General features: G+C 49.9%; 1 protein-coding gene across 7 annotated transcripts in view; it reads right to left on the bottom strand.

Moving 5' to 3' along the window:
* Window positions 1-27,378, bottom strand: part of LOC101944879 (carbohydrate sulfotransferase 4) — a 48,192-nt gene extending 20,814 nt beyond the window's left edge. Inside the window, exons 1-3 of one of the 7 annotated variants that reach the window (XM_065567707.1) lie at window positions 16,136-16,351; window positions 1,803-1,871; window positions 1,652-1,711 (exon numbers count right to left, since the gene is read on the bottom strand). In XM_065567707.1, coding sequence (XP_065423779.1) covers window positions 1,652-1,695 — 44 coding nt within the window. In that variant the 5' untranslated portion in view covers window positions 1,696-1,711; window positions 1,803-1,871; window positions 16,136-16,351. Of the gene's footprint in view, window positions 1-1,212; window positions 1,316-1,651; window positions 1,712-1,802; window positions 1,872-16,135; window positions 16,352-26,888; window positions 27,112-27,233 lie in introns of those variants that run through there. The other 6 variants (XM_065567708.1, XM_065567709.1, XM_065567706.1 and 3 more) reach the window with 6 other exon arrangements.
* Between the last annotated feature and the right edge of the window lie 254 nt (window positions 27,379-27,632).

Here is a 27,632-nt window from a genome sequence, read left to right as displayed (position 1 = left end):
GCACTGCTATGGGTACCCGCATGGCCCCACAGTATGCCAACATTTTTATGGCTGACTTAGAACAACGCTTCCTCAGCTCTCGTCCCCTAGCGCCCCTGTTAGGATATAGATATTCAGGCCTGTCTGCAAAGGCCTATACTTTAAGAATTTAGGTGTATTCTTATTACTTAGCTAGTTATAGAAGTACAAAACAAGAATCAAAATCACAGTCTGCCTGTTTATAGGCCTTCTCTCACTATGATAGTCTAAGGCCTTGTTCTTAGGCTAAAGCCTTTGGCTAAACAGCAGGGGCAGCGATAAGCTGGGAAGCGAACGGGCACTGAAATAAGATAGTTTTGGGCTGTTAAAAAGGTGATCCAATTTATCACCTCCAGAGAAAGGGAAGAGCCTAGAAAATTTAAAAAAAAACGTAGTTTGATAGCGTCCTGTCTGGAAAGAAATCACTTATCAATAGCTGGGGTGTGAAATCCTCATTTCTTTGTTGTTCTATCATTGTAGTCCCCATTTCCCTATTGTTTGTCTGTATAATCTCTGCCTGGTTCTGTGATTGTTTCTGTCTGCTGTATAATTAATTTTGTTGGGCGTAAACCAATTAAGGTGATGGGATATAATTGGTTAGATAATCATGTTACAATATGTTAGGATTAGTTAGTTAAATTTTAGTAAAATGATTGGTTAAGGTATAGCTAAGCATAACTTAAGTTTTACTATATAGTCTGCAGTCAATCAGGAAGTAAGGGGGGGAATTGGAATCATGTTTTGCTAAGGGGGGGAATGGGAACAGGGACACAGGCAAGGCTTTGTGGCGTCAGAGCTGGGAAGGGGGACACTGAGGAAGGAATCATAGAATCATAGAATCATAGAATATCAGGGTTGGAAGGGACCTCAGGAGGTCATCTAGTCCATCCCAGGACCAATTCCCAATAAATCATCCCAGCCAGGGCTTTGTCAAGCCGGGCCTTAAAAACCTCCAAAGAAGGAGATTCCACCACCTCCCTAGGTAACGCATTCCAGTGCTTCACCACTGGAATCATGCTTGCTGGAAGTTCACCCCAATAAACATTGAATTATTTGCACCTTTGGACTTCGGGTATTGTTGCTCTCTGTTCATGTGAGAAGGACCAGGGAAGTGAGAGGGTGAAGGAATAAGCCCCCTAACAGTCCCTTCTGTACTTGCGCTACATTGATGACATCTTCATCATATGGACCTACCGGAAGGAGGCCCTTGAAGAATTCCACCTGGAGTTCAACAATTTTCACCCCACCATCAACCTCAGCCTGGACCAGTCCACACAAGAGATCCACTTCCTGGACACTACAGTGCAAATAAGTGATGGTCACATAAACACCACCCTATAAGCTCTGTGTGGTATAGTGGTTAGAGTACTCTACTGGCGGGTGGGAAATCCAGGTTCATTTCCTCCCTCTGCCTTGTGAGAAATACCCTTTGGGGGAGGGAGGGATAGCTCAGTGGTTTGAGCAATGGCCTGCTAAACCCCGGGCTGTGAGTTCAATCCTTGAGGGGGCCATTTGGGGATTTAGTTGGGGATTGGTCCTGCTTTGAGCAGGGTGTTGGACTAGATGACCTCCTGAGGTCCCTTCCAACCCTAATAATCTATGATACCGGAAACCTACTGACCGCTATACTTACCTACATGCCTCCAGCTTCCATCCAGGACACATCACACGATCCATTGTCTACAGCCAAGCCCTAAAATGCAACCAAATTTGATCCAATCCATCAGACAGAGACAAACACCTACAAGATCTTTATCAAGCATTCTTAAAACTACAATACCCACCTGGGGAAGTGAGGAAACAGATTGACAGAGCGAGACGAGTACCCAGAAGTCACCTATTACAGGACAGGCCTAACAAGGAAAATAACAAAACATCACTGGCCATCACATACAGCCCCCAGCTAAAACCTCTCCAGCACATCATCAGTGATCTACAACCTATCCTGGAAAATGATCCCTCACTCTCACAGACCTTAGGAGGCAGGCCAGTCCTCGCTTACAGACAGCCCCCCAACCTGAAGCAACTACACACCAAACAACAAAAACACCAACCCAGGAACCAATCCCTGTAACAAATCTCATTGCCTACTCTGTCCCCATATTTACTATAGTGACACCATCAGAGGACCCAGCCACACCATCAGGGACATTGGCCAAACTGGACAGTCTCTATGTAAAAGAATAAATGGACACAAATCAGACATTAGGAATGGTAATGTACAAAAGCCAGTAGGAGAACACTTCAATCTCCCTGGACATTCTATAACAAATTTAAAAGTAGCCATACTTGAACAAAAAAACTTCAAAAACAGACTTCAAAGAGAAACAGCAGAACTAAAATTCATTTGCAAATTTAACACCATTAATTTGGGCTTGAATAGGGACTGGGAGTGGCTGGCTCACTACAAAAGCAACTTTCCCTCTCCTGGCATTGACACCTCCTCATCTATTATTGGGAGTGGACTATATCCACCTTGATCCAATTGGCCCTGTCAACACTGGTAAGGTAACTTTCTTCTCTGCATGTGTCAGTATATAATGCCTGCATCTGTAATTTTCACTCCATGCATCTGAAGAAGTGGGTTTTTTACCCATGAAAGCTTATGCCCAAATAAATCTGTTAGTCTTTAAGGTGCCACTGGACTCCTCGTTGTTTTTGTGGATACAGACTAACATGGCTACCCCCCTGATTCTTTACATATTTAACACCATTACAAATGCTGGAGGCAAAGTGGGGTTTGAGGTGGAGGCTGACAGCCCACGACCCCCCACATAATAATCTCGTGATCCCCTGAGGGGTCCCAACCCCCAGTTTGAGAACCCCTGGTGTAGACAGACCTTCAGAGACCCTGTAACAGGTGGGTGGGGAAAGTAAGGGGAGCAGGAGACAGATTGAAGGGTTGCAGGGGAATGAGGTGCAGGAGGGAGGAGAGTATGCAGAGGATGGCACAGCAGATGCAGCAGGGAGAGGAAGTCTGGAGCAGCAGGAGGCAAGACAGGGTGGTGGGGGAGTGCAAGGGGAGGTCCAGAGCAGGGGGAGAAGCGGGGTGTGGGGGAGCGCTGCCCAGTCTTGGACAGAGAAGTGAGGGGCTGGGGAAGACAGGGAAATGTTGCTTCTTGCCAAAGGCTAAACCAATCCCATATTGTTTTTACTGTGACATCACTTATATGAATGAGCTTGATAGAAGTTTAAAGTTCTGTAATATGTATCTTATCAACCCTAATTGACGACACTAAGCCTCTTCCAGAGCTATTTGCTGGCTCACTAATCTGGACTTGGTTATTTGAATGCTGCTGATCAGCTCTCTTACTGTACAAAAGAAGATGATTAACCCTTAAAAGTGCTATATACATTAATCATGATACATTAATTAGGTCAGTGATCCTCAAATTATTTATCATTCAGCCCTTCTTTTATCAAAGGAAATAAACCAGAAAAGGAGAGAGTCAAGTAATAAGAACGGCCAGACTGGGTCAGAGCAATGGTCTATCTAGCCCATCTCCCATTTTGTTGCCCAGGCTCCCTGTTTTGTGATATCCCTTTGCAATCAGCTTTGTACTTAACAATCTTGAGCAGAAACATAGAACTATAGAAATTTAGGGTAGGAAGGGACCTTGAGAAATTATCAAGTCCAGCCTCCTGTGCTGTGGCAGGACCTAGTAAACCTAGACTATTCCTGACAGGTGTTTGTCCAACATGTTCTTAAAAACCTCCATTGATGGGGGTTACACAACCTCCCTTGGAAGCATATTTCAGTGCTAAACTACCCTTAGAGTTAGATATTTTTAGTAATATCTAACCTAAAACTCGCTTGCTGCAGATTAAACCCATTACTTGCCCTTAAAATACTGGAAGACTGTTAATAGGTCCCCCCTCAGTCTTCTTTTCTCAAGACTAAACATTCCCAGGGTTTTATTAACCTTTCCTCATAGGTCAAGTTTTCTAAACCTTTTATCAGTTTTCTTGTTCTCCTCTGGACTCTCTCCAGTTTGTCCACATCTTTCCTAAAGTGTGGCATCAGAACTGGACACAGTATTCCAGCTGAGGCCTGACCAGCACCAGGTAGAGCAGGACAAATACCTCCTGTGTCTTACATATGACACTCCCGTTATTACACCTCAGAATTATATTAGCCTTTTTTTGCAACTGCATCACATTGTTGACTCATACAATTTGCAATCCCCCAGATCGTTTTCACGAATACTACTGCCTAGACAGTTATTCCCCACTTTGTAGTTCTCCATTTGATTTTTCCTTCCTAAGTGAACTACTTTGAACTTGTCTTTATTGAATTTCATCTTGTTGAATTCAGACTAATTCTTTGTCACAGTTGTTTTGAATTCTAATCCTGTTCTCCACAGAGCTTGCAACCCCTCCCAGCTTGGTGCCATCTTCAAATTTTATAAGTATGTTCTTCACTCTATTATAGGGTTACCATTCCCCCGGATTCCCCCGGACATGTCTGGATTTTTGAACTAAAAATAGCGTCCGGGGGGAATTTGTTAATGTCCGGACTTCCCTCCCCCCCCCATGCAGAGCACGTGCGGCTAACAGGGCAGCCGGATGGTGCCACTTACATGGGGCTCCGACAGCGAGAGAGAGTCCCTCCTCCCCCTGCAGCATAGCTCACTCCCTCCCTCCCTCCCTGCATTCGCCTCCGGCAGTCTGGAGCTCCTCCCCCGCTGCTCCCCAGCGTGCCGGGAGAACGGCTCAGACTCAGCAAGCTCCCAGAGAGCCCTTAGGCGAACCGAAGGCCAACGACAAGGGGGGCAGGGGGTCGGAGAAGGGGCAGGGAGGTTCTAGAGGGGGCAGTCAAGAGACGGGGGGGTCGGGAGTTCGGGGGGGGGCTTTCTGGGAGGTGTGTGGATAAGGTTTTGGGCAGTCAGGGTACAGGTAGGGGGTAGGGTCCTGGGGGGCATTTGGGGGGGGGGTCTTAGGAAGGGGCAGTTAGGGGACAAGGCACAGGGAGGCTTAGGTAGGGGGTGGGGTTCTGGAGGGCAGTTAGGAGCAGGGGTCCCAGGAGGGGGCAGTCAGGGGACAAGGAGCGGGGTGGGGTTGGGAGTTCTGGGGGGGGCTGTCAGGGGCAGGAGTGGGGAGAGGGATCGGAGCAGTCAATGGGACAGGGAGCAGAGGGGTTTAGATGGGTCGGGAGTTCTGGGGGGGGCTGTCAGGGGGTGGGGAGTGGTTGGATGGGGTGTGGGAGTCCCAGGGGGCTGTCTGGGGGTGGGGGTGTGGATAAGGGTTGGGGCAGTCAGGGTACAGGTAGGGGGTAGGGTCCTAGGTGGCCAGTTAGGATGGGGGGGGAGGGTCTCAGGAGGGGGCAGTCAGGGGACAAGAGGCAGGGAGGCTTAGGTAGGGGGTGAAGTCTTGGGGAGGCAGTTAGGGGCAGGGGTCCCAGGAGGGGGCAGTTAGGGGACAAGGAGCGGGGGGGAGGGTTGGGGGTTCTGAGGGGGGCGGGGAAGTGGGCGGGGCAGGGGCGGGGGCTAGGGTAGGACGGGGGGGGCTAGGGTAGGACAGGGGCGGGGCTCCTCCCGTCCTCTTTTTTGCTTGCTGAAATATGGTAACCCTACTCTATTATTTAAGTCATTAATGAAAATATTGAATGGTACCAGACCCAGGACTGTCCCCGGTGGAACCCCACGAGAGACACCCTTCTAGTTTGACTGCGAACCATTAAGAACTACTCCTTGAGTATGGTCTTTCAACCAGTGGTCCATTCACCTTAGAGTAATTTCATCTAAACCACATTTCCCTAGTGTATCTATGAGAATATCACGTTAGACTGTGTCAAAAGCCTTACTAAAATCAAGATATATCACATTTACTGCTGCCCTCCATCTACTAGACCCGTAATCTTGTCAAAGAAGGGAATTAGGTTGGTTTGACATGATTTGTGCATGACAAATCCATGCTATTTCTTATAACCCTACAAACTGATTGTTTAATAATTGTTCCAGTATCTTTCCAGATATCAAAGTTGAACTAACTGGTCTATAATTCCCTGGGTCCTCTTTGTTCCCCTGTGTTTGCTCTTCTCTGGTCTTCTTGCTTCAGCTAGTTCCTGAAGTAACCTAGGATGAAATTTATCAAGCCCTGCCAACTTAAATACAGCTAATTTATCTGAAAAATCTGTAACATAGTCTTGTCCTATTTTGGCTTGCATTTCTTCCCCCGGTGGTTAATATTAATCGGATTGAGTATTTGGTCACCATTACCATTAACCTTTTTAGGGAAGACTGAAGCAAAATAGGTTTCAGAGGAGTAGCCGTGTTAGTCTGTATCAGCAAAAACAACAAGGAGTCCTTGTGGCACCTTAGAGACTAACAAATTTATTTGGTCAAAATAGGCATTAAACACTTCAGTTTTCTTGATGTCATCAGTCATTAGCTCTCCTTCCCCCCTAAGTAGAGGACCTACATTTTCCTTCATCATTCGCTTCCTTCTAATCTATTTAAAGAACCATTTCTTATTGCATTTTATGTCCCTTGCTAGGTGTAACTAATTTTGTGCCTTAATCTTTCTGATTTTGTTGCTGCATGTGCGATCCTTTTGTACTCATCTTTAGCAAATTGTCCATGTTTCCACTTTTTGTAGCATTCCTTGTTGATTTTCAGGTCATTAAAGAGCTCCTGATGGATCCATACAGTAATTTAGTATCATCTGCAAACTTTGCCACCTGACTGTTTACCCTCTTTTCCAGATCATTATGAATATGTTGAATAGCACAAGTCCCAGTACAGATCCTTAGGGGACCCTGCTATTTACCTCTTTCCATTGTGAAAGTTGACCATTTATTCCTACCCTTTGTTTGCTGTCTTTTAACCAGTTAATGATCCATGAGAGAAGCCTTCCCTCTTATCTCATGACAGCTTACTTTCCTTAAGAGCCTTTGGTGAGAGACCTTGTCAAAGGCTTTCTGAAAGTCCGAGTACACTATACACACTCAAAAACAACAAGGAGTCTGGTGGCACCTTAAAGACTAACAGATTTATTTGGGCATAAGCTTTCGTGGGTAAAAACCTCACTTCTTCAGATGTGTAGAGACTTTTTTCGTTTTTACCCACGAAAGCTTATGCCCAAATAAATCTGTTAGTCTTTAAGGTGCCACCAGACTCCTTGTTGTTTTTGTAGATACAGACTAACACGGCTACCCCCTGATACTATACAAACTGGATCCCCCTTGTCCACATGTTTGTTGACACCCTCAAGGAATTGTAATATATTGGTGGGGCATGATTTCCCTTTACAAAAATTGTGTTGACTCTTCCCCAAAATATCATGTTCATCTCTGTGTCTGATAATTCTGTTCTGATAATTCTGATAGTTTCAGCCAATTTGCTTGGTACTGAAGTTAGGTTCACTGGCCTGTAATTGCCAGGATTGCCTCAGAAGCCTTTTTTAAAAATCAGCATTACATCAGCTACCTTCCAGTCATCTGGTACACAGGCTGATTTAAGCAATAGACTACATACCACAATTAATAGTTCTGCAATTTCATATTTGAGTTCCTTCAGAACTCTTGGGGGAATACCATCGGGTCCTGGTGACTTAAATTAAACAGTACTACCTCGATAATCTGTACGTTATTCCCTGATAACCAGAAACTTCTGTGCTTAAACGCTGTACAGTTCACTTTTTTTTAAACATCATCTTAATAAAATTTTTAAATCTATATGTTCCAAAATCTCGTCTATGGACACCTCAGTCTGCGACAGTTCCTCAGATTTAGCACCTAAAAAGAACAGCTCAGGTGTGGGAATCTCCCGCACATCCTCTGCAATGGAGACCAATGCAAAGAATTTGTTTAGCTTCTCTGCAATAGCCTGGTCTTCCTTGAATGCTCCTTTAGCACCTCGATTATCCAGTGGCCCCACTGATTGTTTGGCAACCTTCCTGTTTCTGAGCTACTTAAAAAAATTGCTGTTCATTTTTGTGTCTTTTGGAGTTGCTCTTCAAATTCTTTTTTGGCCTGCCTAATTATACTTTTACACTTGACTTACCAGAGTTTATGCACCTTTCTATTTTTCTCAGTACACTTGACATCACATTTTTAAAGGATGCCTTTTTGCCCCCAATTGCCTGTTTTACTCTGCTGTTTAGCCATGGTGGAATTTTTTAGGTCCTCTTACTGTTTGTTTGGGGTTTTTTTACATTTATTTGGGGCATACATTTAGTTTGAGCCTCTATTATGGTGTTTTTAAATAGTTTCCCTGCAGCTTGCAGGCATTTCACTCTTGTGACTGTTCCTTTTAATTTCCATTTAAGTAGCTTCCTCATTTTTGTGTAGTTTCCCTTTCTGAAGTTAAATGCTACTATGGTGGGCTTCTTTGGTATCCCCTCACCACAGGAATGTTAAATTAATTATTATGGTTGCTATTACCAAGTGGTTCAGCTATATTCACTCTTGGATGAGATGCTATTCTGCACTTAGGACTGAATCAAGAATTGCCTCTCCCTGGTGGGTTCCAGAACTGGCTGCTTCAAGCAGCAGTCGTTCGTGATGCCTAGAGATCACAGGAAAGGGATGTCAGTTCCCCTAAGTTAGGAGTGAGTTGAGGGTAAGTGGAGTCTCCAATCTGAACAGCCAGGGAGAGGCATGTATTTTGTGTGCATTAAAGGTTGACTTTTCAAGCTGGAATTCTCGCACACACATCGGCAGAAGAGTAAAGGGGAGTTAGAAAGTCAAGAGACTAAAAACAATTTTTCCCCCAAATCTCATGATTGGGGGGCGGGGAGGAGAGAGGAAATCAAATGATTATTGGAGGTCAGACTCATGATTTTTGATTTCTTGAGATTGGCAATATTGCAAACTTCCCACTCAAACTAAAAATGAGATTTAAAGGGCCACTGTCAGGTTAAAACGCATAATAATCCTTTCCCTCAAATAACTCTCCCTGGGTTTCTAATAGCAGTGATTACTTTGGAAAGAATTTCTCAATCTAGTTTACTCTCCTCTAACTGCCAGAAGCTGGGAGTGGATGACAGGGGATGGATTACTCCCAAAATTGCCCTGTTCATTCCCTCTGAACCACCTGGCATTGGCCACTGTCAGAAGACAGGACACTGGGCTAACTGGACCTTTGGTCTGACCCATCTGGCCGTTCTTATGTTCCTACGCTGAAGGGATGTGGTCACTCTCTCAGAATATCCTTTAACCTAGGGTTACCATACGTCCGGATTTTCCCGGACATGTCCGGCTTTTTGGGCTCCAAATCCCCGTCCGGGGGGAAATCCCAAAAAGCCGGACATGTCCGGGAAAATCGGGACATGCGGGGCTGGCGGGGCCAGGCCGGGGGCCGGGCGGGCTGGCGGTGCCGAGCCGGGGGCCGGGCGGGCCGGCAGTGCGGGGCCGGGCGGGCTGGTGATGCCGGGCCGGGCCGGCGGTGCCGAGTCGGGGGCCAGGGGCCGGGCCGGCGGTGCCGAGCTGGGGGCCCGGGGTGCTGAGCCGGGGGCTGGCCTGGGGACCGGCAGTGCTGGGCGGGCCGGGGATGCTCGGCCAGGGGCTGGCCCGGGGCCGGCACGCCAGGGCCCGAGCCAACCCAGGCTGGGGACGCCGGGGGAGCCAGACTGGGCTGTGCCTCCTCCCCCTTACCTGCTTCAGGCTTCCCGCGAATCAAATGTTCGCGGGAAGCAGGGGAGGGGGCGGAGTTGGGGCAGGGACTTTGGGGAAGGGGTGGAGTTGGGGAGGGGCTGGGGGCGGGGCCGGGGCCCCGTGGAGTGTCCTCCTTTTGGACACTCAAAATATGGTAACCCTATTTAACCTGAACACGAACAGGTTCACGAACGTGTGGGAAAGAGCAGAGACTTCAGCAGAAGCAGCCCCTTGGACAGGGGCGCTGGAACAATATGTATAGTGGGGATGCTGAGAGCCACTGAACCAAACTGCAAACCCTGCATATAATGGAAACCACTTCAAGCCAGGGGTGCGGCAGCTCCCCTAGTTCTAGCACCTATGCCCTTGGACACTCGCCAGGAACACAAACTGCAGCTAAAATGGAAGATTTTTTCTAAGCACTTCCCATCGCCCTCACCCCACCCTCCTGCCCCAGCAAACAACTTGGCCCTGCCCTGCCCTCCTGCCATACTGCTCTGCTTACACAATGGAGCTTTGTCAAACAGACTAGAGGTGAAATGAAATATCAACTCTTTATGACACTTTGCAGCTGCACACATTGGAAGGAGGCTGGTCAGAGATCACTGTTGTCCATTCAGCTTCCAGATAGCAACCTTTATCATTTATGCCTTAACAGATCTAGAAGCCAATGTGGTGAAAGCAGCAATAATAAAGACAGCACCCGACTAGGGTGGAGCTACCTTCTACCATGCAGAAGGGAGAGCACCAGGGTGTTTGTGGGGTAAAGGCTGTCCCTAGGCAGGCTGGATCCTTCCCCCCACCCCACAACCCGAAGCCTCTGTTCTAGTCTGCCTAGGTTCTTATATACCATCCACATCACCATACCCAAGCACCTTCGACCATGGGCCAGCTCCTCAATGGCGTGACACCGATTTGTACCATCTGAGAGTCTGGCCCCACATCTCCGGGCTACATTTGCTAATTAAAAATGTGCAAACCTCTATGGAGAAAATGTTGTTGGTATGATGGCAGTGCTGAGGCGCCCCACTTTGCCCTGGCTTTATTTTTTTTGTAAACAGTTGCTTCCTTTTCATTCCCATCTGTATCAGCTGGGTCCAGCCGTTTGCCTATTGTATTTGCTAAAAATATCTAACTTAAGTGGCCTCTTCTCTCCCAGCAAATTTGTGTCCCCGCCTCTTGCCCTCATGCATGCCTGCCCAAGCAGAGCACTCCCTCAGCAGCCCTGCCCCAGGAGTGCGCCCACCCTGACATATGGCACACTGAGCAGCAGCACCAGGTTATAGGTTGTGTGTTACAGGGCACACCCTATCTAGCTGATCTTAGCTCCAGGTTGACTGCCACCTTTGCTCTTCAATGACACCTGCAGTAAATGCCAAATCTCTTCCTGTGCCCCACTTATGAATGGGAAAAGCTCCCAGTCCAAATCCATAAAGCCACCCTTTTATCCTCCTTCACATCCCTCCTTCAATTCACCTCTGCCATAATGCCTACAGGGCAGTGCAGCCTGATGGGTAGGCAGAGAGCTATTTACACTAGCGTTTTATATGGCCACCCGCAGAAACTGAGCATCGGAGAATCTAGCTCTAATCACTGCTACTGGCCAGCTATGAAGAGTGCACATCCTAAAATAGTTATTTGTTATTCCGTCTCTCCACCCCACCCTGACCTCTTTGTTGGTCTCATCCCCCTGTTGAGGCTTGTCTCTTTGATTGTAAGCTCTTTAGAGCAGAGTGTCATTTGTCCAATGGGGCCCTGCCTGCTTAGGCACTATCATAGTTTAATGGTTAAATCATAATAATAAGACCTCCCATTGGTGCTGTGAAGATGATTTCACTAATGTTTGCAAGGTGCTCAGATAATGCAGTGATGGGACTGTACAAGGATCATTCCAGATAAATAGCCTTGGTGCGTCTATTCTGTCTGGCAAGAAGGCTGCAAAAGCTCTGATTCTCAGAACTGTGCTGTAGCATTTGGTTCTGACATGTCTCTCCTGAGTCACCCCATGGACAGCCTAGAAACAACTTCAACTAACTCACATTGTAAACCAAGGCCATAAACTCTCCCGCTCCTGTACGCTAACAGCAAACACAGCCGTGCTAGTTAAGAATCATACATGCATAATAAAGCTCTGATGCCATCAGTACCATTAGACACCTTTAACTCCTCGTGTCTACTCTGCCCCTGCGAGGGAAAACACTGCTAAAACCATTGGGTCAAACCCAGAGAGCTCCATACCCAGACACAGCTCGTTTGGGCTGCTCTCCACTTTGGCACCAGAATAACCAAAGTGGTTTTAATCCACACCATTAGCTATTTCACTGCAAGTCTACGTGCAGCCTCTTATTTCCGATTTATAGGGTCCTATTGCAGTTAGCTTAAGTGCAACCTGGCACCGAAGTAATAAAAGATGTGAATTAAAACCTATTTAGGCCATGTCTACAGAGGGAAAAAATGTGGCTTTACAAGCAGACAGCCAACCCAGTGTAACACCCTAGTGCAGAAAGGGCAAATTGCAGGGTTTGCTCAATGTAGCTGGTCCAGGTGAACTCTAGGAGGGAACCTAGCACACGTTAGCTACGGTGTGTAAAAACACACTTTGTTTCCTAGCATAGACATGGCCTTAGTTATTGCAGTGCAGGTTTGTGTGTAGCCAACATTTGCACTGCCACGGAAGTTTGCCTGAATAAGGCCTGCAAGGTGTGGTCCATCATTATACGCAGAGCCGGCTCCAGGCACCAGCCCAGCAAGCAGGTGCTTGGGGCGGCCAACGGAGAGGGGCGGCACGTCCAGCTCTTCGGCGGCGGGTCCCTCACTCCCTCTCGGAGGGAAGGACCAACCGTCAAAGACTGAAGCAGCGGCGGTAGAGCTGTGGCAGATCGCGATCGCAGCTTTTTTTTTTGCTTTTTTTTTCTGCTTGGGGCGGCAAAAACCCTGGAGCTGGCCCTGATTATAAGGCCACATATTGGAACACAACCAAAAAAGAGGATTTCTTAGGTCTTTTCATAAGACCATGTGGCATTTCACAAAACTCACAAAACTGAGTGAATGGGCAACAAAATGGCAAATGAAATTTAATGTGGATAAATGTAAAGTAATGCACATTGGAAAAAATAACCCCAACTAGACATACAATATGATGGGGGCTAATTTAGCTACAACAGTCCGGAAAAAAATCGTGGAGTCATCATGGATAGTTCTCTGAAGATGTCCACGCAGTGTGCAGAGGCGGTCAAAAAAGCAAACAGGATGTTAGGAATCATTAAAAAGGGGATAGAGAATAAGACTGAGAATATATTATTGCCCTTATATAAATCGATGGTACGCCCACATCTCGAATACTGCGTACAGATGTGGTCTCCTCATCTCAAAAAAGCTATACTGGCACTAGAAAAGGTTCAGAAAAGGGCAACTAAAATGATTAGGGGGTTGGAACGGGTCCTATACGAGGAGAGATTAAAGAGGCTAGGACTCTTCAGCTTGGAAAAGAGGAGACTAAGGGGGGATATGATAGAGGTATATAAAATCATGAGTGATGTGGAGAAAGTGGATAAGGAAAAGTTATTTACTTATTCCCATAATACAAGAACTAGGGGCCACCAAATGAAATGAATAGGCAGCAGGTTTAAAACAAATAAAAGGAAGATGTTCTTCACGCAGTGCACAGTCAACAGTTTCAGAGTAGCAGCCGTGTTAGTCTGTATCCGCAAAAAGAAGAACAGGAGGACTTGTGGCACCTTAGAGACTAACAAATTTATTAGAGCATAAGCTTTCGTGGACTACAGCCCACTTCTTCGGATGCATATAGAATGGAACATATATTGAGGAGATATATATACACACATACAGAGAGCATAAACAGGTGGGAGTTGTCTTACCACCTCTGAGAGGCCAATTAATTAAGAGAAAAAAAACTTTTGAAGTGATAATCAAGCTAGCCGAGTACAGACAGACAGTTAGATAACAAGTGTGAGAATACTTACAAGGGGAGATAGATTTAATGTTTGTAATGGCTCAACCATTCCCAGTCCTTATTTAAACCGGAGTTGATTGTGTCTAGTTTGCATATCAATTCTAGCTAGAATTGATATGCAAACTAGACACAATCAACTCCGGTTTAAATAAGGACTGGGAATGGTTGAGCCATTACAAACATTAAATCTATCTCCCCTTGTAAGTATTCTCACACTTGTTATCTAACTGTCTGTCTGTACTCGGCTAGCTTGATTATCACTTCAAAAGTTTTTTTTCTCTTAATTAATTGGCCTCTCAGAGGTGGTAAGACAACTCCCACCTGTTTATGCTCTCTGTATGTGTGTATATATATCTCCTCAATATATGTTCCATTCTATATGCATCCGAAGAAGTGGGCTGTAGTCCACGAAAGCTTATGCTCTAATAAATTTGTTAGTCTCTAAGGTGCCACAAGTCCTCCTGTTCTTCTTTTTACAGTCAACAGTGGAACTCCATACCTGAGGAGGTTGTGAAGGCTAAGACTGTAACAGCGTTTAAAAGAGAACTGGATAAATTCATGGTGGTTAAGTCCATTAATGGCTATTAGCCAGGACGGGTAAGGAATGGTGTCCCTAGCCTCTGTCTGTCAGAGGATGGAGATGGATGGCAGGAGAGAGATCACTTGATCATTGCCTGTTAGGTTCACTCCCTCTGGGGCACCTGGCATTGGCCACTGTCGGTAGACAGGATACTGGGCTAGATGGACCTTTGGTCTGACCTGGTACGGCCGTTCTTATGTTATGTTCTTATTGGTTGCCCTGGCCAGCTAGCGCCTATTGGAATGGCCATGGTGGGGCCCTAAGTCTGGGATAATGCAGTGTGTGGGGAGGTGTCTATTAGACAATTTCTATTGTAAAACAGAAGATATTTATTTTATTTTTCATAACCATTGACGAGTCCTTAAGATCCTGTGAGCTGGAGCTTTTCTTTTGTTAACTGAAATGATGAAAAACTTTTCCAACTTTTTGCTATGACAAACAACCAGCTTTAATCGTTATTGCAATTCAATCCCTTTTATACTATGAACGTGAAATATTGGGCCCACCATTAATTACAGAACAGAGCATGGCCCATACTGTATCAGCTGCAGAGCAGGAAGGGAACATTTCCTCTGCTAATTGCTGTAGATCAGAAAATCTGGGTGTTCTGGGTGTAACCGTGCCAGAAAATCTCTTAGAAAATTAATAGGAAGGCTCTGGACATTTCTAGGGGAAACGTACAACACTGAATGAACTTGATTCTGTCAAAGAAATGCCACTGTAGCAGGCAGCAGTTAGGCTGCGGGTGTGCGAAGACCACTGCCTATCATGCCGACCATACTGTCTAATTGCTTCCTTGTGTTCCCAAGACACTCCAGCTCTTGTTTGATACTAAGCTCTTTGGGGCAAGGACTGTCTTTGTTCTGTTTGTATGGCGCCTGCCTCAAAGGACTCCCGTCCATGACTGGAATTCCTAGGTGCTATGGCAAAACAGATAATAAATTTAATAAGTGAACACATAACCCCAGAAAGACTCTGTACCAAACACAGGCTGGGAACTGTGGGACAGGCACCTAGAAGGCAGCATAACTGTGCCACTGCAGGCATGGGGCAAAAATAACTCCTGAACAGCCTGGCCAGTGCGCACACTCTCACGCCCAGGCTCTCTCGCCAGCTTGGTTGCTGACAGCTCAGTTTATTAGTGGAGCTGTGTCCTGTGAGACTTTCTGGGCTGGGCTACCCACATATTTTCCTAGCCTTCCCCACTTTTGCACTAGCACTGGTGCAGTTCCAGCTGTGCTAGCAGCATGGGACCCCTAGCTACTGTGTCTTTTCAAGGCACAAGCAGCCGCTGGCATTTTTACCACAATGTTGTCCAGGCTTCCTCTGAGCAGGGTTAGATGACAGAATATTAAAAGTGGCAGCACCCTGTCTACACTAGCCCTCCCACAGCCACTACCAGTGGAAAGTGTTAAGAAAAAGGCTCTAAGTGGCTAGCCAGGGAGGCCTGCAGCAACAGAACTGCTCCCCAAATCTGGCTCATCTGCTTCTGCCCTTGTAATGTAACAACACTTAGCACTTTGCTGACACGTTACATTACAAACATTAACTCGTAACATGGGGCCAGTCCATGGATTTAGGGCTGGCCACAACCAGCCAACACATTTGTAAATAACCAGGTGCTGAGTCGTGTTTAATACACATCAATAACCCACATTCACTAAAAGAACAGGAGTACTTGTGGCACCTTAGAGACTAACAAATTACTCCTGTTCTTTTTGTGGATACAGACTAACACGGCTGCTACTCTGAAACCACATTCACTAGCACTTTTAAAACAAAATTCATTTCCCCAGTCTAGCCAATCCACCCACCCTTACAGTTTCTCTCTGTGCAGACACACACACTTGCTCCCTTACCCACATATAAATATACACACTCCCCTGTGCATGTACACACTCATGCACACATGCACACTCAGACCTGTCATGTGCACACTTTCACTCTCACACACTGATTTGGCTCTTACCTATGCCTGCGACCTGCTCCCTCCCAGTGTTAAGGTTCTTCGCTCACTGGATTTGCATAGGCATTTCATAGCCCTAAGTCATTGTGCTCTCCTGTGCCCTCCTCCCTTCCCTACACGCTGCAGCTGTCTGACTGGGAGTCTGAGATGTTTCAGGACTTTCCTCAAGCCTGAAAAAACCCCCACCTTCTAGGATTGGCTGCAAAGGATGGAAAGAGGTAGTCACTCCCCGGCAGCAGGGATGGCAGAAACCAACTGTGACACAGGCAGACCAGGTGCCAGTTCAGACCAAAGTCCCCGTCTCAACTAAACTCTGCCAAATCCAGGGCTGGGATCAGCGTGGCTCACCTGGGTATTAGCATAGTAAAAACAGATATGAGAATTATAAAAATGTGTTTTGTGTTTAGACTTTAACTGAAAGCTTGTGAGTTGCTGCCGGCATTAATCTCACTTACACCATCTGTGTCCCATATTGTAAGGGGATATTTGAGCAGTTGTGTTGTGAGCCTCTGTGACTGTGTAAATCACCCGAAGGGAGAGAGCATTAATTAGGGTGAAGTGCTGAGCTTCAGCAGAAGGTGTTACAGCCTTCCCAACAGGAAAGGTCCAGACACACCAGACTATTGTGGGATGTTAAAAAGGACAAAAGACTTTGTTCTTCTGCTCTCCCCCATGAAGATGAGTCATGCAAGTGAACACCTCCCATCAGCTGAGTTTGCAGTTCAGAACACATGGCAGGAGGGGGATCAAACCCCAAGCTAAAGGAACTTGATATCTCTATGCTGCTTGGACTCTGGGAGAAAGGTTTCTAAGCATAATCAAGAGCAGTGGTGGGCAACCTGCGGCCCATCAGGGTAATCTGCTGGCAGGCCGCCAGACAGTTTGTTTACATTTGCACAGCCGCCCACAGCTCCCAGTGGCCACAGTTCGCTGTTCCCAGCCAATGGGAGCTGCGGGAAGCAGTGGCCAGCACATCTCTGTGGCCCGCGCCGGTTCCCGCAACTCCCATTGGCCAGGAACGGTGAACCGCAGCCACTGGGAGCTGCGGGCGGCTGTGCAAATGTAAACAAACTGTCTGGCGGCCCGCCAGTGGATTACCCTGACGGGCCATTTGTGGCCTGTAGGCCGCAGGTTGCCCACCACTGATCAAGAGATTCCCCAGGGTTTAGGTTGGCTTAGCCCTAGGGACATATGGATCTTGCTGATTTTAGAATCTTCTGTTGCCTTTTGAAACTGAAGATTGTAACTTGTGTCAGAGAATAACACAGTTCTCACTCTTGGGAGGGCTGTTCTTTTACACCCTGGGGTCTCCTGCGACGTCTCTTTCAGACATTCCAGTCCAGGTCGGCTGCCTGTGGCTTCTTCACAGCATCCCCAAACCACGCCAGCTCCAGGGTCACAAAGGCAGACTGTTGGATCTCACTGGACAGTTAATCAAGCAGTGAAACTTGGTAAGAATGTCTGTAAGTAATCCAGGCAAGAGATTATTTAAGTGAAATTATTCGACTATGTGCATCTCTGCTGACCCTGCTTTAACCTTGTAAATAACCCTCTCGTTTCCTTTGCCTGTTTAATAAAGCTTCATATAGCTTATGACAGGATTGGCGACAGGCTCTGTCTTTGGTGTGAGATCTGAGGTGCAACTGACCTGGGGTAAGTGACTGGTCCTTTGGGACTGGCAGCAGCTTGAATATTGCTGTGATTCTTGGTGGAAGGGACCAGCCATCACAAAGGAGTGCCCAGGGGGACTGTCTGTGAGCCCATGGTAAGGCTGTGCTGGTGCCTGAGGAAATCACACTTGATACTTGGTTGGTGAAAACTAAGCACAGACCTCGTAGCCAGTTTCGGGGGTGGGGGGATGCCCTGGTTCCTGACAGGCTGCCCTGAGGCTGGGACCCACACTCTGGAGTCACTCAGGGAGCGTCACACCAACACCACGAGCACTGAGGTTGTCACAAGCTGACAAGAGCCAGGAAATTCCCAGTGAACACTTTGCTGAATGACCCACTCCTGTGCCAAATGAGGGGGCAGGTGGCCTGTTGGGGCTGGAGCACAGCTCTTTTTGGGGAGAAGAGGCTGGAAGCCCTGTGGGGGGTGGGAGGCCCATCCGTGGAAGGGGACACTGAGGCAGGAATTGTAATTGGGGGTGGTTGGGGCACTGAGAGTGGCATGTCAGGACCAGAATGGGCCGGGCAGGTTTGGGGCAGTGCCAGCCCGAGCAGTGGTGTTCACTGGAAACTGTACCAGCAAATCTCACCTGCGCTGTGCTCTGAATGGGACCCGGTGTGAGGCTGCCAGACCAGCTGGCCACTCCCGGTGGCAGGTGCTGGAGTGGGAAAGGCAGTTCTCTCCCAGCCCAGCCCTTCCTTTCCTGGGGCACCATGCTCTGTAGGGCGCAATGCTCTCTGGGGAGCAGGCTAAACGCTGCTCCAATGGCTGCGCACTGCTGGATGGGGGGGTAGGATGGGGCAGGAAGACAGGGCAGGTGGGTTGGCAACAGAGATCTGTGCTGAGTCCCACACAGCCTGACATGCTGGGTCAGAGCTCCCTCCACTCGCCTGCCAGACACCAGCCCCTCTCGTGCACCGAGTGATCAAACGCAGAGTCTGCAGTCAGGCTGCATGTAGTGCAGAGACAGGGCAGGCCAGTGCATGGCACTCAGCGCACCTGCTTCAGGACCCACATTCGGAGTCTCCTTGGGAGCCTCCAGCCCGCCCACACGACACCCATCCATGCTCCGGGATCCTGCTTCATTAATGTTCTTGCTTCATGCGCCTCTGGCCCCTTCCTCTCTGCCTCTAACACACTCCTTCCTCTTCCCTGGGCCCCACTGGCCTCTAGCTCCCGTCCTCTCTCCCCTCCGCTGGGTGCGCTGGGCCCGCTGCAACCTCTGTCTCCTCCCCACCCCTCCAAGTTGGCTTCAGCCTCAAGCACTCAACGAACTGCCTGTCCAACGGCACAGTCCCTCCTGCAGCACCCTCCCCAGGGCAGGCTCTCTCCTCCGCTCTCACTGCTGCTTTGGCCTACACACTGCACTTTTTCTCTGCTCTTGGTTTCTGAGTCTCTCTCCCCCCACCACCAATGCCCCATAAGGGCTCCTCGTGCTCTCTTCTCTTTAACCGGGGCTGGAGCACAGGGCTCTGCTCTTCCTCTCTGTCTCCCCACACTCAGTGCATCAGATGCCCCCTCCACATCACTGATCCCCAATCTGCCTCTCCCTTCAGCCTCCACTGGAGCGGGTGCTTGGCTGTCACCACAAACGCAGTGTCCTTCCGAACGTCACGTCTCCCCCGACTGCCCATGGCTGTCCCGTGTGAAAATTGCACAAGGTCCCCACCTAAAGACACGCACCCTAACATCACACTTGACACGGCAAACAGGTTGTGGGGGAGGAAGGTTGGTCACAGTCAGTTGCTAAAGCCTGCTGGGCAGTGTCAGTGTGGTTGGCTAAGTTTACTTTGTTGCTAAAGGAGTCAGAGAATGTCTTTGGTCCCTTACTTCTTGATGGTGATGCAGCTGAGCTAGACCTCCTGGGGGCATTGAGAAAAGAGTGTGTGTTGGCCTTGCAGAGCAGGAAGGAAGCGTGCCCGAGCACAGGAGCAGCATGGAAGAAAGCACAGAGGGCAGCCGGGGAAGTTGACAATTGACACATAGAAACTGGCCCATTCATGGTTTGCAATGGGCAGGACCTGCTGCCTATGGCAGCAAGTCCATAAACAACTTTACCATGCACTAGCCAGTGCCAGTTTACCCCCTTTCTGCCCCTACACAGAAGATGAAGTGGACAAGGGTCTCTCCAACACTGACTCCAGGAAAGCAGCAGGAATGGATGGAATATATCCAGAATTCCTGAATAACATTGGCCTGAAGGCAAGAAGGTGGCTGGCAGACTTCTTCAGCAACGTCCACTCTTCTGGCAGAATATAAAAGAGCCAAGATCATAGCCCTTTTGAAGCTCGGAAAAGAGGCCACCAGCCCAAAAACCTACCAGCCCATCTCCCTTCTTATCAGATGCTATAAACTATTGGAGTGGCTCCTACTTCTAAGTTACAGCCAATAGTGGAGCAACTGGTCCCAAAGAGCAGGCTGGATTTAGAACCAGTTGTACCTTCTGCAACCAGGTGCTGGCCTTAACCAGCAACATCGGATTTGACTACCAGCAAAAATTAAAAACAGCAGCCACATTGGTTGACCTTTCTTCTGCATATGATACTGTATGGTGCACAGGTCTCCTGCTGAAGTTATCATTAACCTTCCATGCTAATCAAACACAGACTCATCACAGAGATGCTGAGCAACACAAGAGTCAACATACGCCCTGGTGAATCTCCCAGCAAATCACAGAGAATGAACAACAGCCTCCCACAGGGATCCATTTTAGCACCTGCGCTGTTCAGTCTCTATACCAGCAACAAAACAAAAAAACATTCCAGTCACATCATCCCATAAATTCATCTATGCAGAGGCCATTGTGCTAGCAACACAAGCATCCTCTCTGAAGGCCACAGACAAGGTCATGAATAATGACCTCCGAACACTTGAGACGTAACTCAAAACTTGGTACCTGAATCCCAGCACTTCAAAAACACTCATCTTTGCCTTCCACTTGAACAACCGTGAGGCCCAAATGCCTCTGAAAGTGGACTTTTGTGGTCTGCCTCTGTCACATGACCACAGTCCTTCGTCCCTTGGAATTACCCTAGATCGGATGCCGAGCTATCGCCAACACGCTGACAACATCAAAAAGAAGATAAAGACAAAGGTTAACATCATCCAGCAGCTCGCTGGCACATGCTGGGAGTGTGATGCTTCCACGCCAGTCTCATGACACTGAAATCAATGATGCGCTAAGGATTGTTAGCGGCTCTCTCGGTTCCACGCCAATAGCGTGGCTCCCAGTGTTGGTGGGCATCACTTCAGCCAACATCAGGTGAGATGCTGCTGTGGTCCAGGAGGACAAAAGGACCTTGGCTGCTCTGGACCTGACAATACACCTGTTGTCAGTAGCTGCTGGTGTGGTGCTCTGCTCTTGTTCGATGATGATAACAGTTGGCTGCGTGCATGTTCCCTCTGTGTGCTGCCCCGGCTCTGCGCAGATAGCTGACACAGCAGACCCCGAGAGAACCCCCAAAGACCACAGACTCTAGTAAGGTACGAAGGAATCCGGCCAGGTTTATTGTCAAACGAAGCACAGTAATAGTTTCTTATAGACTCTACAGGACATACTACGAATTTGTGCCCCCTGGCAATGGACACAGCTCAGTCAGTGGTGGGACTTTCCACTGCCCCGTAGGCTGGACAAAGATGCGCACTCCGGGACCTACTTTTATTCAGTTACAGGACAGATTACTCATCCCTACTGACATATTGAGGTACAGCCCCTTGGCTTATTAGGGTGCTGTCTCCCCCTTTGATCATGTTGTTTCAGACAAACAGATCTATCCATCACGCTGTCCTTTTGACCCTGTCTTTAAGATGCACCTGCCTGTTCCTGATTATGTCTATGGAGTGTCCTTGTATAGGGCTGTCCAGGATAGGTGCCATCTTGGCACAAGTTCCTCTTACTAGCACTTATGTGTGAATGCACATGCTTCTAACAACCCTCTTCTCGCCAACTTCTGTGAGCGGGGTCTACCTCTGGCTCACAGCTCAGCTTTTGCTTAGCAATGCCTGGAAGTACTTTGGTTCAGGCTTCAGGCCTCAGACTGGGCCTCTGACACAAGAGTTTGTTTCAGGGCCTCATCTTACTACAACAGCAAGACTTCAATTCACTGCCACTCTCCCAACTCAAACCCAGGAATCCTTTCTGGCTCCACGCATCAACAATACAGGCCATCAGAGAGGACTCCAGCACTTGCTGGCTCGAATCGTGGGCTGTTGTGACATGCCAAACAAAGACCTGATTGAAGATCCAACGAAAGAAATCCCGGGATTCTGCCTTCCCCATAGGCAGCGCATGGCATTCAGACACGTTTGGACAACGCACAAAGGTGTGGACATCTCCTGCACAAATGGAACCTCAAATTGTGTTTGATTGTAACTCTGGTGTGGTACAAACCATATGACACATCACAGACAACTGCCCCATTCATGCTTACTGTGGTGGCACAAGGGGCTCCACCTAACTGCCCCATCAGCATTAGATAGGGTTACCATTCGTCCGGATTTACCCGGACATGTCCTCCTTTTGTGTGCTAAAAATAGCGTCCGGGGGGAATTTGTAAAGCACTCACAATGTCCGGGATTTCCCCCGGCAGAGCAGAGCGAGCGGCTGGGAGGGCTGCAGGAAAGTCCCGGGCTGGACTCCGGAGCAGCTTCCTCCTCCCACCCCCCCCTCCCTGCATTCTGAGCCGGCCGGCAGCTCCTCCTCCTGCAGCCCGCTCCGGCAACCCTGTGCAGGGCCAGGGACCGGGTTTTGTGTTGTGCAGGGGAGCTCAGCCATGTGTCCGGCTGGCACAGAGCCCAACACCCTGTTCTGAGCAGCAGGGTAAGGGGGGGCAGGAGAAGGGACAGGGAGGTTCTGGAGGGGGCAGTCAAGAAACGGGGGGGGGGCTTTTGGAGGGGAGTGGAGAAAGTTTTGGGCAGTCAGGGTACAGGTAGGGGGTAGGGTCCTGGGGGGCAGTTGGGGGGGGTCTTAGGAGGGGGCAGTTAGGGGACAAGGAACAGGGAGTCTTAGGTAGGGGGTGGGGTTCTGGAGGGCAGTTAGGAGCAGGGGTCCCAGGAGGGGGCAGTCAGGGGACAAGGAGCGGGGGGTGGGGGGCTGGGAGTTCTGGGGGGGAGCTGTCAGGGGGCAGGAGTGGGGAGAGGGATCGGAGCAGTCAGGGGACAGGGAGCAGAGGGGTTTAGATGGGTTGGGAGTTCTGGGGGGGGCTGTCAGGTGGCAGGGGTGGGGAGATGGATCGGAGCAGTCAGGGGACAGGGAGCAGAGGGGTTTAGATGGGTTGGGAGTTCTGGGGGGGGCTGTCAGGGGGTGGGGAGTGGTTGGATGGGGCGTGGGAGTCCCAGGGGTCTGTCTGGGGGTGGGGATGTGGATAAGGGTTGGGGCAGTCAGGGGACAAGAGGCAAGGAGGCTTAGATAGGGAGTGGAGTCCCGGGGGGCAGTTAGGGGCAGGGGTCCCAGGAGGGGGCAGTCAGGGGACAAGGAACGGGGGGAGGGTTGGGGGTTCTGGGGGGGCGGGAAGTGGGAGGGGCAGGGGTGGGGCTAGGGCGGGGCTCCTCCCGTCCTCTTTTTTGCTTGTTGAAATATGGTAACCCTACATTAGAATGCCTTTTGAATGTCAAGATTCAATTATAATCCCAGCCATCTGTATGAAAGGAGAATGGGCAGGAGGAGACACGGCAGGATTGTTCATCGGGTAAGTTAGGAGGCTGAGGAAACAGCGCAGGCCATGAGGAGCAGCGGAGCTCTAGCTACATAACTAGATAACAAAATATTTGCTATTTAACAACAGCATCAGGACAATAATTCTCTCTTCCTGCTCAGGGCCAAGCTTTGCCAGTCGCACCGGCTCCCAGCGAGACATCTGCCTTCCTTGACAGCATCCGTCTGTCTGCAGCCTGGGAAGGAGCCGGGCAGCCCCAGGCTCACTCTGTCAGGCTGGGTTCAGGGCAGGAGAGCGTAGGAAGCAATAAGAATAGAAAGACTAACTGCATGGCTGGCTCTTGCCACAGGAGGGGACGGGCCTGAATGGGGCAGGTCACGCTTCCTTTCACTCCTCACCTTGCAGGCACAGCTGGACAAGCTCTGGTAAACTTGGCTCATGAGACCAGGTGAGAAGTTGGCTGCTACTCAGGCACCAGGGCAGAGCTCCTGTTCCGAGCCCCAGGGAAAGACCTGCCCAGAGTACCCCCGGTGCAGGGCACAGCACGTTTTATTGGTCCCATGACACCCAAGAACTGCTCTGTGCTCTTGAGTGCCATCTCCTGGCACTTTATCTGGTAACCGTGTATGGCGATACAGCCGTAGCGCACTCCTGTCACGCCCCCACTCATCCTTCATGGGCCTGCCTGAGGTCTGAGTCTCCTCTGCCCAACCTCGTGTTCAGCACGGGTGCAGAAAGCTCCCAGCTCAGCATGGCTCGCCAGGGACAGCAGGCTCCAGGTCACTTACGCTGGTGTAAGGCAGGTGTTACACCACTGAAGCCAGTAGACTTCACTGGTGTGGAACTGAGAGAAGGAGGAGGAGAATCAGGCCCAGAGAAGGAGTAAATCTTTAGCCAGAGGTGACAAAAAAGCCCAGACCTACACAGAGCTACTGTCAGCCATCACCCTGGAGGAGCTACGCACCTCACTAATGCTGCACCCTGCTGTTGCTCTACAGGTGCATCTTCACGAGACGCAAAGGGGCCTCTTAAACAGTGCCAGCTCTTGCAAGGCCACTAACATGCAGTGAAATCCTAGTGAAGACAGCGCCCGGTGCAATTCACAGGACTTAGCAGGTTGGGGTAATGGCTGTGGAGGAGCCTGTGGTTTACCTCGACCAGCTAACGTCTGCTAGCACGATGGCTAGGGCTTGTGCAGGCCCCAGCAAGAGACATGGCTCCTGCTCCGAGTGGGCCCTAGTCGACAGAGCCAGCCAGCACAGATGCACAGGGGATCCAGAGGGAGAGATTCACTTAGAGGATGTGCCGCGTTCTTTGGAGGTGTGGGCTGGGGAGAGAAGCTGGGTGCTTGGCATGCAGGGCAGTGAGGGGGACCTGAGGTGACAGGAGCCCAGGGGAAGCCCTCCATTGCAGGCTGGAGGGAGGGACAGCTGTGGGAGTCTGTAGGAGCTTGCCAATGAGGAGCCAGGGAAGGAAGTGGGGGAGTTGAGGAGCCTGCATTTTTTATTTGGTGTGCAGTTTAGGATGAATTCTCAACACTAAATTGTCCTGCACATACTCTGGGGACTTCAGGGGGAGCTCAAAAACCAGCTGACAACCCCCCAAATAACTGCTGCTTTATTTGTTCAGTCTCATGACTTTTGGGGTTCTGAAGCATGATTTTTGGATTTGTGGGGCCCGGCAGGCAATGCTGCATCCATGCACAGACGCATTAGTGCAGTAAGCACAACGTATCATTTGGCATAAGGAGCCCGCTGCCATGGGAGTGCATGGGGCACCTTTTAGTTCCTATTTATCAGTTTGCTGCAGAACAGCTGGTCCGGTGTTATTTTTCAGGCTAGGCGGTGTGTGCAGGCCAGCTGCCTGGAATAAAGCAAAAGCTCTTTTCCCTCTGTTTGCCTAGAAAACGTTGGCCTTGGGTGCTCAGAATCCCATCCCTGGAGGGTTTCCTGTCGGGTCACAGCGTATTCTGTGCAGTGCTCTGCACGATTGCGTGGCTGAGCTTCCCAGAAAGCCACCTCCCCTGCCTGAGGTGCGTGGGAAGGGTGAGGACATGCTTTCCCTCTGAGCTGAGGAGCGGGGGGAGGGTGCTGAGTGCTTTGGACACACTCCCATCCTTGTGACACATGCATTATTTGGAGAAGAGGCAGGATCCCGGCTCTTAAAATGAACAATGGTGATTGTTCTGTGTACTTTTGGATTATAGACCCAGTGAGTCAGAAGCAAATAATACATTTGTCCTCAGCCACTGAAAGGCTGTGCCAGCCTCTGTGGGGGTTCATCACAGGATTCTCCCTCCTCCCCTTTCTCAAGCCCTGTGACGGCGCAGAGAGTATCAGATACTAGGCAGAGATGACCTGTCCCAGGAGCAGTACTGCAGGCAGTGGGCTGACTGCTTTTCAAACGACCATAGAATATCAGAGTTGGAAGGGACCTCAGGAGGTCATCTAGTCCAACCCCCTGCTCAAAGCAGGACCAATCCCCAACTAAATCAGTAGGGTTACCATACGTCCGGATTTTCCCGGACATGTCCGGCTTTTGGGGGCTCAAATCCCTGTCCGGGGGGAAATCCCCAAAAGCCGGGCATGTCCGGGAAAATCGGGAGGGCTCAGCCGGGGCCTCTTTGTCTGGGGTTGGCGGTGCGGGGCCGGGGTCGCGGGGCCGGGGGCATGGGGCCGGGCCGGGCGCGGGGTGCCGGGCCAGGGGCCAGGCCGGGCCAGGGTCGCAGTGCCAGGCCGGGCTGGGCGCGGGGAGCCGGGGGCGCGGTGCCGGGCCGGGGTCCGGGGCCGGGAGCCGGGCCGGGGCCGGGGGGTCACCGGGCCGGGGGGCGGGAGCCGGGGCCGCGGGGCCGGCACCCCAGGGCCCGAGCCGACCCAGGCTGGAGCCGCCGGGGGCCAGCCTGGGCCGCGCCTCCTCCCCCCACACTCCCCCTTACCTGCTACAGGCTTCCCGCGACTCAAATGTTCGCGGGAAGCAGGGGAGGGGGCGGAGACTTTGGGAGGGGGCGGAGTTGGGGCGGGGGGGGCATGGGCGGGGCTGGGGCGGGGCCCCGGGGAGTGTCCTCCATTTGGAGGCACAAATATGGTAACCCTAAAATCAGCCCAGCTGTATTCATGCTCTGGCTTTGCACCCTCACAGTTACACTTTGTTTTCACAAGTGCCTGACTATACAAGCCAGCTTGCACCCTGCACAATTCATGGCATGAAGGGCACATGGCCGCTCAAGTCTCTCTGGGGTCTTCTGGAATTCTCTCACCTGTTGCCTGGAATCTCTGCCCTTGCAGGCTCCAGGCTAGTGGCAAAACCCTTCAGTGATGAGAGGTCAGGCTTATTGAAGGTACCAAGCCAGGTCAGAAAAGTCCAACTCAGCCTGTAATATTAAACTTTATAAAAAGGTCAGCAAATGACCCTAGAAGAAAAAGACGGTTACTCACCTTTGTAACTGTTGTTCTTCGAGATGTATTGCTCATATCCATTCCAATAGGTATGCACGCCGTGTGCACAATCATCGGAAGATTTTTACCCTAGCAACACCCGGTGGGGTTGGCTGTGGAGGCCCCTGGAGTGTCGCCTTCATGGCACTAGATATATACCCCAGCTGACCCAGCGCCCCCTCAGTTCCTTCTTGCCAGCTACTCCAACAGTGGGGAAGGCGGGCAGGTTTGGAATGGATATGAGCAACACATCTCGAAGAACAACAGTTAAAAAGAAAAGATGGTTACTCACCTTTGTGAGTGCTTGCTCATATCGATTCCAAATAGGTGACTCACAAGCCTTACCTAGGCGGTGGGGTCGGAGTGAGATGTTGCAGAATGGAGGACTGCTGAACCGAATGCAGCATCACCCCTGGACTGCTGCACTGTGGCATAGTGGGAAGCGAAGGTATGTACCGATGACCAAGTCGCTGTCCTACAGATCTCCTGAATGGGCACATGAGCCAGAAAGGCGGAGGACAAAGCTTGAGCCCGAGTGGAGGGGGGCGGTCAGGTGTGTAGCTGGGACACCAGCCAAGTCATAGTACGCACGAATACATGATGTGATTCAGGACGAGATTCACCGTGTGGAGACTGGGAGGCCCTTTATCCGGTCTGCCACCACTACGGAAACAGCTGGGACGTCTTCCTAAAAGGTTTTGTTCATTCAATGTAAAAGGCGAGAGCCCTATGAACATCTAGGGA

Source organism: Chrysemys picta, chromosome 14 (genome assembly GCF_011386835.1).
Source record: "Chrysemys picta bellii isolate R12L10 chromosome 14, ASM1138683v2, whole genome shotgun sequence".
NCBI classification, from domain to species: domain Eukaryota; kingdom Metazoa; phylum Chordata; order Testudines; family Emydidae; genus Chrysemys; species Chrysemys picta.
Note: the sequence above shows the minus strand (reverse complement) of the source record. Positions and strands in the feature narration are given on the sequence as shown.